This window comes from Zingiber officinale, chromosome 6B (genome assembly GCF_018446385.1).
Source record: "Zingiber officinale cultivar Zhangliang chromosome 6B, Zo_v1.1, whole genome shotgun sequence".
NCBI lineage: Eukaryota > Viridiplantae > Streptophyta > Magnoliopsida > Zingiberales > Zingiberaceae > Zingiber > Zingiber officinale.
Window position 1 is genome coordinate 2664074 of NC_055996.1, and position 10144 is coordinate 2674217.

At 35.3% G+C, this 10144-nt stretch overlaps 2 protein-coding genes across 2 annotated transcripts in view; one reads left to right on the forward strand and one right to left on the reverse strand.

The window, feature by feature from the left end:
• Positions 1–1277, forward strand: part of LOC121991703 (syntaxin-132-like) — a 35537-nt gene extending 34260 nt beyond the window's left edge. Inside the window, exon 13 of the mRNA XM_042545711.1 lies at positions 711–1277. Coding sequence (XP_042401645.1) covers positions 711–872 — 162 coding nt within the window. The 3' untranslated portion in view covers positions 873–1277. The remainder of the gene's footprint in view (positions 1–710) is intronic.
• A 619-nt stretch (positions 1278–1896) lies between these two features.
• On the reverse strand, positions 1897–6953 carry LOC121991704 (ras-related protein Rab5A-like). The gene is made up of 7 exons (XM_042545712.1): positions 6800–6953; positions 5982–6059; positions 5729–5896; positions 4991–5039; positions 3676–3749; positions 2375–2468; positions 1897–2180 (listed from the first exon to the last, which is right to left on the reverse strand). The coding sequence occupies exons 1-7, from the start codon at positions 6839–6841 to the stop codon at positions 2077–2079; spliced, it is 609 nt and encodes a 202-aa protein (XP_042401646.1). The 5' UTR covers positions 6842–6953; the 3' UTR covers positions 1897–2076.
• Between the last annotated feature and the right edge of the window lie 3191 nt (positions 6954–10144).

The window sequence follows — 10144 nt, forward strand, 5'->3', positions numbered from 1 at the left end:
TCCTCGTTTTCATAGATTTGCATGCAACAGTTGTGATAGTTTGAAAATGTTAATGTGTCTCAAGCTAATATCGTGTCCCCTTACATTCTAAAAGTATTCTTCTGAAAGTGACGCCTGATTAAGATTTTCTTTATTTATAAACTCTAATTCCAATAATTTATGTGAAATATCCCCTTAAAATTTGAAAAGATTCATGGACTTTTTTGTTACCATGTTTGTTAAACACAGATTTACAGAGTGCATTTTTGTCTCTCCATCAAATTTATTTGACACCATATCTATTGGCAGATGTTGAAATTTTTGGATTATTTTTGTACACCAATTTTAAAGTTCCATGGAGGCACAACAATTGTTCCATTTAGATTTACATTAATTAAGGAACCTAGTCAACAAGTTGTTCTCTCTGTATGTTTGCTGCCAAATAAATTCAAAAGCGGGTGTGATGATCCAATTTTATATGCACTTGAGATGGTATACTTTTGTAAGATTGTATATGACATTGGGTCAAAATTTTGTGTTTATTTCAAATTTGGGGTTTTTGGGTATAGTTTCATGTGTGTGATTTGTGTATATAACCTATATTTTATTGCAGACCTATTCAATTAGTATTAACTTATTTCATGACAAGCAAAGTTGTTCAGTGACTTGAAATTCATTCAATGTCCAGTTAATTATTGCTGTAGGATGTAAAAATGTTTTCTTGTTTGTAGGTTTCAAGTGCCGTGGATCATGTTCAGTCTGGGACAGTTGCTCTTCAAAAGGCAAAGAAACTGCAGAAGAACTCTCGCAAGTGGATGTGCATCGCCATAATTATTCTCCTGCTAATAGTCGTCATCATTGTTGTTGCAGTGATCAAGCCGTGGGGCAAATGAGTCGTAAGCCTAATCAGGTGCCAGTTTCAACGACGTGCAAATTCCATATCCCACGTTCAATATATTCTTTCTGAAAGCTACAGATTTGTTCCTGCTGTTTGTCTTACCAATCTGCGTTCTCGTCTGGTTGTTTAATTTGTGGCATGCATGGTGTTGTTGAGGTAATAAAATCAGGCATGCAGGTTCAATAGTGAAGCTTGACGCAATTGAGCTGGAACTTTACTCTCGTTATTCTTTCACTCTTTGATTGAATTTGATTGGATTTAGAATGTAAGATTAGACGTCGCTTCAGCTCACAGTTTTGGTTTAGGAGTAAAAGGCTATAGTAATTTGACCTGATATTATAATTAAAATGTAAAGTACGAAAGTAGTTTGATTCTCGTGTCTGCCGATGTTTCATTTCAAGACTATTTATGAATTCGAATCTCAATATTAATGTTCTACTTTATCATTTGGTACTTTAAATTTTAAATGATTTCACAAGTAGTATTGGTTAACTATAATTATTGATCGTATTTTTATTAAATATAAAATTTGGGACATCAAAAACTGAAATTGACTCGTAAGTTCATAATAAAAAGCTATATTGGAAAATTTTGGCGTTGGCCAAAAGTATTTGGTAACTAAGCATTTTAAAATTTTAAAATCTAATAGAACGAATTTGAAATATGTAATATATTCTCATCAACTCGTAAAATCTATCAACTTGTGTGCCCTTGGTACTAGAAATGTACCACCATGCTCCAACTCATAGGTAGGCCGAGAAACCCGTGGGGCCAATTGACAGCGAATGGCATGGCATTCAGTCTAAGCATGAGTTCATTCATGTACATACGAATTGATGATGGTGTTTCTCCATGCCACATTGTCGACTACCATCTGTTCTTGAGCTAGTAGCAATTTGGGTCGGTGAGTGGGGATCTAATTGCTCTCAGACCCAGTCTTGACTCTTGAGATATATGAGGGAGTGGAAATGAAATTTTGATATAAATTCCAGAGATTTCATATCGTGGAGAGGAAACGGTAAAAAGAATGGAAGTCTCAGGTAATGGGGGTCAACCAATATTCATATTTACATATAAAAAAACACAAGATTTATGCAATATACCGGTAGAAGATGAACACAGAACATGGCAGAAAACTGAACACAAGAAACATATAAGCTCTCATATCGATCGTGTAATTTGGCACACAACTAATGCTTTTAAGAGCAGCAAGTAGTAGTGTTCATTATTCTCTGGTCAGGTTTATCAGCAATGGACATGCCTTGATTGTTCGCCTCCGGTTGCACTCTGATTAGCCTTTTGGCTGAAACAGAAACCACGAAAAGCACATGTCCATAAAAACAGTAGGATATGTAGCATTCACGGCTAATTGTTAATTGTTATTATTGACACTCGAACGAAATTCTAATATAAGAAAAACTGTTGACAATATGATGCAAACACACATCCAAGAAAAAATAGAACCATGCTTGCTAGATTAAAGAAAAACCGGATTACCAATTTCATAGAATATATCGTTGACATTGACTGCTGTTTTAGCAGAAGTTTCCATGAAAAAAAGACCATTCTCCTGAGCATAGCTCTGGGCTTCCTGCAGTATCACAAATGCATTATTAGTTATGCACCTTATAAAACAAAATGGTAATGCATATATCCATATTTCCATCTTGACACCTACTTAATGATATACGTATAGTGTTGAAACTCAATATCATCAGCCAACAACTGACATGGATAAAATACTAATCCTGATGCGACGTTCCATGATGAAACTAGGATTTTCAAAGAGGTGACCCGATGAACAGCCACAAAAATCCAACTACCATACTTTTAACACCACAAAGACATGGGAACAATGATATCCACTGTGTTAGCTAAGACCAAAAATGTGTTAGTCTGAAGAACGAGTAGGAAAAGACAGAGTGGAATTGCTCCATTATGGCCAGGGAAAACTACGATTTAATGAACACCATAGCAACCTCCTGCCGGTTGTGAATTTTCACCACTCAAGATAAATTCAGACGAAACTAAAAATATATTAAACAGTCAATTTGGCAATCATGGGATGCCCTTTTTCTTGGCTAAAAAGCAAAGTTACAACTTTGACTAGTCTACCATGTATTTATAACGACCACTTCCTCAATTAGAGTAGGTGGAAATGAACTTGGTTTAGTCACAAACAAGTAGCAAAAATGTAGGCCAATCACGGAACAGTCGAGTATAAAATAGCCTCTTTGCATAAGCCACTTGAGAATTCAATAGATCAACCTATAAACCCAGAGATGAGCAAGAGGCTAGTGTTTTTTTTTTCAAACAGTTGGAAACAATAAATGACCAAATAAAGAGATGATAAAGGACCAATAACGATCTATGTTGATCAGAAGGCAATTGAATGAAAATGAGACAAATTCATGGTCTGAATTACCACCTAGGTGATTTGACTATCTTGAGGTTTTTCAAGCTAAACAACAGAATTAGTGAATCTAAGCAGAATGATCATTTGATATAATCCTGCTGGCCACTCTTGACTCTCAAGCTTGATTTATTTAGTATATACAGCAGCAGAAAAACCAATTAATCTGGAGATAAGCTTCAAGTTACAAAATACAAACTATCAAATATATGATTTTAGGTTCGCTTCTTTCCTCCTAATCAGAAGCATATTTCCTTACTGCTACAGGTTCAGCTTTAGATAAGATGGCAGTAGCCCGCCTCAAAGAACAATGCCTCAAAACATATTATTAGCAAAATGTGTTACAATATGATATGAAATAGCAGTGATGATGGAATAAACTTGCCTCAGCAGAAACCTGTCCAGATTCCAACAGGTCAGCTTTGTTACCAGCAAGTGCCATTATAGTGTTTGCGCTACCTAACACAGTATGTGGCACCGTCAACATTCCATAGATTAAATAAATGAGAATCGTGTAACACATAAAATTTAAAAATTAACAAATTCTGATGAGAAAATAACTTGGCCAATTGTAAATGCTAGTTGCTTCTGTAAAAAAGATTGCAGATATTGTGTCTGCGCATTATGAAAGCTCAAAATCTTCACATAAGTTACAGTATCTAATCAGGAAGGATGAATATCAATGATCTAATTGCTTTAAGAGAGTGAAGAGAAAACACAGAATAAATTCCAAGGGAGGAGGTGTTAGCCACTATCTTGCATGATGCACTTTGGATAAAGTGGGTCCATCACACTTACCAAGCATGCAAATTTATGGACTTGAGAGATAGCCTATACAGATTCCCCTCTGGTCAAGCGATTGTTATAGATACAGGATCTCATATTATCAACTGCTGGGTCACCAGAGGCTGCTGGACAGAAGCTAACAAAATGGTTTTCTCGGGATGGTGGGGTAGGCAACCTAGTCCTAAGATGTCTTAGGCCCAGACAATATGGAAAACATGTACATCCGAGTAATGCAGTTACCCTCTAGATGTTGGCACTAAAATAGTACCCCACGAGAGACAAACGAGGATCGACAGTGCACCTTCTGTCAACAGGTGGAGTGACAGGAGTAGATATTCTTCAGGTGCCCCCCAATAGTGGAGTTATGGAGGATGCAAGATTAGCTGCAAATGGGACATGAAATGTCCACATACCGGCAAATGATGAGGGTCTTTGGGAGATATTATCGTGGGAATAAAATGTTGACAAGGGATCGTCATCTTGCCTTGCCTTCTATGGTACGCCATGTATGGAGGGCTAGAAATAAAAGTTTTTTAGAGGGTCAGTTAGATTGTGAGAAGATTTTCAGGAGTGTGCAAATTCATGTATACCGGTCCTTGAGAGTGTACTCTGATCTGACTCGACATAAGTCACTCCTAATGGCCAACTTTTATACTCTTGATTCAAGCTATAAAATTTTTACTCATCCATAAAAAAACTATGATCTAACAAATAAATGTATATGATAAAGAAGATGCAGAAATTTGTGCATTTGTCTAATCTACAAGTAAAATTGTTTCAGGGTAATAATATGCACAACATGCAACAGGAAAAAAAATCGATAATAAAACACTTGATTGAGGGAGTTTAACTCAAGCAATAAATAAGGGAAGCTTTAGAAAAATGAAATAGTTTCGCCAGTAACATAATTCTACCTTGGGCTTGAAGTTCTTGAACCCATTTCTTTGCTCGAGCAAATGTAGCCTACAAAATAGTGATAACTGAAATTAGAAGAAAAGCTTTTCCATGTAGTAAATGCCTTAAAGCTCCATAAAAATAAACTTCATTTTTTTTAATCATCATCAAGTGGTGTTTATCCCAACTCAATTACTTGGGTCAGCTACATAGATCTTATGCATCCATTGAGCTCTTTGCAAATACCATTGGGAATATTCAAATCAATTGAATTATTTTTGTTATATTAAGTAGAATTTACAAACTATTGCCTATGCACTATTCTCTTCTTGTCTTCCCTCTCTTTTCTATTCCCATTTAATACTCTTCTCTATACTATAGTGTTATTGAAAAAAGGCAGAACAAAACATCTAATTTTCAGGTTGAATTTTCACTGATTTTACCTTTTTCATAGGATTCCTACAACATGGCTAAGGAATCAGCCAATATCAGATTGATTTCTCTTAACATTTGCAAATCCTTTTAACTTACTTCTTGATGAAGACATAAACATCTCAAAGAAATAACGCCCCCAATATTGGAAAAAAATTCACGTAGTTCTAGATATCCATATAGAATGCTTCCATCTAACTCTAACTTAATTTCTACTGGAATCAAATAAATGCAGCAGGTTCTACATGAGTGTTATTAAGACAATAGAACAAATTGAGAAAAAAAGCAGCTGCAGTAATTTCACAAAATTACTGAACATCACTAACCACATTTGTCATGTCATATACTATCACAGCAGCGGCTGCCCCTCTGTAGTACATAGGAGCAAGACTGTGATATCTCTCCTGCCCTGCAGTGTCCCAAATCTCAAATTTCACTGTCTCATCATTGACTGCCAGTGTCTGTGAGAAGAATGCAGCACCTATTGTTGATTCCTACAGTCATAGAAAACCAAATAAGATGCCATACAAGACACGTAAGCATGCTTTATTTTTAAACCAAGAACATTTTGTAGCGAACCTGGAATTCAACAAACTGTCCTTTCACAAAACGTAAAACCAGGCTAGATTTTCCAGTCCCTACGTCTCCAAGAAGAACCTATTATGACCAACAAATAGCAAGACAGATGAAACAAAAAGTATTGAGGAAAACAAGTAAACAACACACAAATAATGATGTTTTGCATAAGATACCCATGCAAGAACGACTATGAACAGAGATAAGAGAAATTTAGCAATTTATTCAGACTTCAGAATCTTGGAAAAAAATTAAAATTATAATTTCTAGGAGTTCAGTTCCAATATTTATGTTCAGATTTTTTTTTAAAAAAAATGAATATTGGAATTCCATCATGTAAATATATTCAGTCAAACACTGTGGAGTTTTTTGATCACATCTGATTCTGATTGAATTTTTCATATCCCAATTTTCTAGGAAAATAAAATTCTACATCTCATTTTCCTTTCTCTCGTTTTCATAAACACAAGAAGTCGTACATACTCGAAATAGAATTTCATATTCATAAATTCTACCTATCCAAAGAAGCTGCAAATGTCCTTGAAGAACATCACAACCAAATTGACATTGCATGCCCAAAAAGGAGAACCAAAAATGATCTATCATAGATGAGTAAAATCCGTGACCTACAGGTTCATCGACCGTCAAACAGAATGATTATGTTCAAGTTGTAACGAGGGCATTCGTCTCTCATCATGAAACCTAAATCTAAATTCATAAAAGATTACCAAAAGCGAAGCGGATCGAGATGCTGACAACAATAAAATAATCAGGACGCCAAACACACAAGAGATAACAAAAATTAGATGGAAAAAACGCACCAATTTAGCATTTCGGATCTTATTTCCTCCAGGAGTCGCCATTCGATTCAATCGGGGGGCAAAACGTAGCTGTTTGGGAATCGAGTCGATCGAGAATAAGCGAAGAAACCTAAATATGAACACATCGCGCAACCCCGTGGAGACGCTGCCATTTTGCAGCCTCTAGACGAATCCTGTCCGTAGATTTAAAGGCAGGTCTAATATGGACGGCTGGAGGAGGAGGAACCGGTCTGACTTGTTAACTCATTTCAAATCAATTAATTTTGCAAATTTTTAGGAATTTTCAAAGTGCTGCAAGTTTTTACAGATATTATAATTGAAAAATGATAAAATAGATATTTTAGAGTTAAATAATAATAAAATTAAAATAGATGACAAGTTTATTTATAATTTAAAGTCAAATTTTTCATCAAATTAACTCGTTTAAACTTAAAAAACTATCAATATTTCATTTAGAAAATTTAAAGGTGCAAATAATCAAAATGGTTTGCACTTTAAAATATTTGATTTTGTAAAATAGTTTATAATTGAGATTTTCGTGGTCTCTTCTGAAAATTAGCGTGTGATCAAAAATTAAAAATATCATATTATGTTATGATTAGATTTTTCATTAAAATAAACTTTATTTAATGGACTAAATAAAAAATTTAGATAGATAATAGTGAGATAGATCCCAAGATAGCCCTAAGCAAGAACACAATCAAACTTAGTTTTATATCATCTCCCTAACACTTCTCTCAATATTACAAAATGCATATAATCCTCCAAAAAATCATGTCTAAATATGATAAGTAAATTCTATAGAAACTATGCAACCCAATCACCGTGTGAGTGTGAATCGATAGCAATGTTTCATGCCCTTTTTCGCAAGTTCTTGTAGCGAAGTTCCTTTGCGCTTGTTCTCAGGGGTATAAACTTGGTGATCATCACCAAGTTTAGTTACATTTAAGAACATAGTCAAGTTGATTAGTTAACTTGTGGAAATTAAGGTCTGAGATTGTTGTTGATGATAATGATGCGCTTCTCAAATTCCTTTGTCAAGCCTTGAATTCTCCTCACAAGTTGCGCAACTTCCTCTACTGCGAGTTGCTCAGGAGAGCCACGACTGTGATCAGGCCCGACCATGGAGGAGGGCAAACTTGGGCGATGGCCCTGGGCCTAGATTTTGAGGGGGCCAAAATTTTTTTTTTTTTTAATATTATGTTTAATAGTTAGTGGAGGAATGAATACAAATTAGGACAAAACTTACTTCTGTCGTGTGATGGGAAACTCGACGCGGACCTACAGCGCTCGCCGCGACGCCGTCACGCCGCCTCCCGCCTGCACCTGCGCCTACTGCCTACGAGAAGGACTCAAGATATGTCTTCTCCTCCCTGTCGCATCTCTTCTTCTTGCTCACGACTCCACTCTTCAACGGTTATATCTGTCATTCTGTGATTATGTCGCATCTCTTCTCTTCTTCTTCTACTTTCGCATTTCTGTCACTTCTCAAGAATTTTTTATTGTTATTTTTGTATCCACAGAGATGAGAGATGATAAATACAGCCCATCTGCCCATGGAATGGAATTAGAATTTTCATTGTGATTTGTGAATTTGAGCTTTGGTAGTTTGGTTGTCTATTGATCACTGTGCTTCCTCCGTTCCTCGCCAGCGTTGCCGCCGGAAAATGCTCGTCTGCATCCTCGAATGCTCGCTTCCCTCTGAAACATCCGGTGTTTCAATTTATAGTTTAGGTATGCTAACTTGCCCTAGTTTCAATGGTTTCTAAATTCTAATTTCTATTGGCATTGACGTGTCTAGTTGTAGAACTAGGTTATCCTGCACTAGTAATAGTATGATACTATGATTATACGACCCCACAGGTCATCCGAGTTGGTATGTGGTGGGATGCTTGCCACATGAGGTCGAGGGGTCAAAACTCAGGGTAGTCGGGGCGTAAATCCCCGGTCCTTGTGCAACTCACCCCACCTGCCACATGCTCGCTCAGGATGTTGTGATTTACCTCCCTCATGATGGCCTTGGGTCGGATCCGGTGGGGGCGCTGGGGGCGAGCGATTTCGCCTTTTGCCACATGATACTATGATTATACTAGTTCCATATTAGATTGGTAGGATGCCTTTTGTAAATCTAGTTAGTGGATACTTGAATTCACGGGAATAAACTAAAGATAGGTGCTTGAAATAGGAATTTTGCCTTGTGTTATTGTTTATAATAAAATGCATCCTTTTTTTAAGATTTATCTAATGCGTACCAATATCATCTGTATTCTCTTGGTTTTGTTTGTATGGTTGGTGCAATTGGATATCATACCAATTTAATGATGTGGTATACTAAAATCAAAAGGAAAAAAATAACCAGCTGCAGTTCTAAGCCTTTGATGCTATTATTTACTTTTGTTTGTAAACTTGTTAAATAAACAAGTTTTGATGCTATTTAGTCCTCTATCCACCCACAAAGAAGAGGATCATCAACTGTCCAACTGAATCTTCTCAAAAAGCTCAGTGCAATTGAGTCATTAATAATGAAGAAATTGTTTCTTAGCTGTTATTAAGAACTTGAATTGTAAGTTTTATATCAAAAATCATTATTTCCAAGGATCAAAGGTTTCGTGTTGATTTGTGATAGAAATTTAAGATGAAATGGACTTTTTTTATTAGGTTTTTGACTTCCATAAAAATTGTAGCATGTGTTTATAATTCCAAATTATTTAAAGTCTTAAGGCGCAAGTTGATTTGTAAATCTACTTGCATCACGGAGATCATGGAATGATGGAAAGATAACCAATAGGCTAAGATTATAACTTGTGTTGTTATAATTAATATTGTTGTTTCTTTAAGTATCATAATTTCACTAATTAGTTTTAATTTGATAATGATTTAATTTTCTTTTAACAGGTGTTGTCTGATGAGGTGCTTAACTTAACGACTTAGGACATTTCCATTAATATTGAAAACTATCATATTCCAGGTGTTATTATTCCTTTACTAGTGAAATAATTTGAATTATCTATTTTTTTTGTAATTATTATGGTTTTATACATTATAATATGTTGCCTAAAAACATCTTTCCGGATGTGAGAAAAGGAAAAAAAAGAAAAAAACTAGAACAATTGACTGAATCACAAAAAGGTGCTATTAATAAATTCTTTATTAAAAGTTCTCATGGAAATCCATAAAATTCAACTATGACTGTGAATGATGTAGATGAATGTAATGTGATTCACAATGTTAATGAAGAAAGAGAAAATTTGAGTGAGCATGAAAATATTTTAAATAGGGTAGATAATGAGAATATTGACATTGATGAACAATTTATTTCTTCACTTGATATATATGATCTAAGAA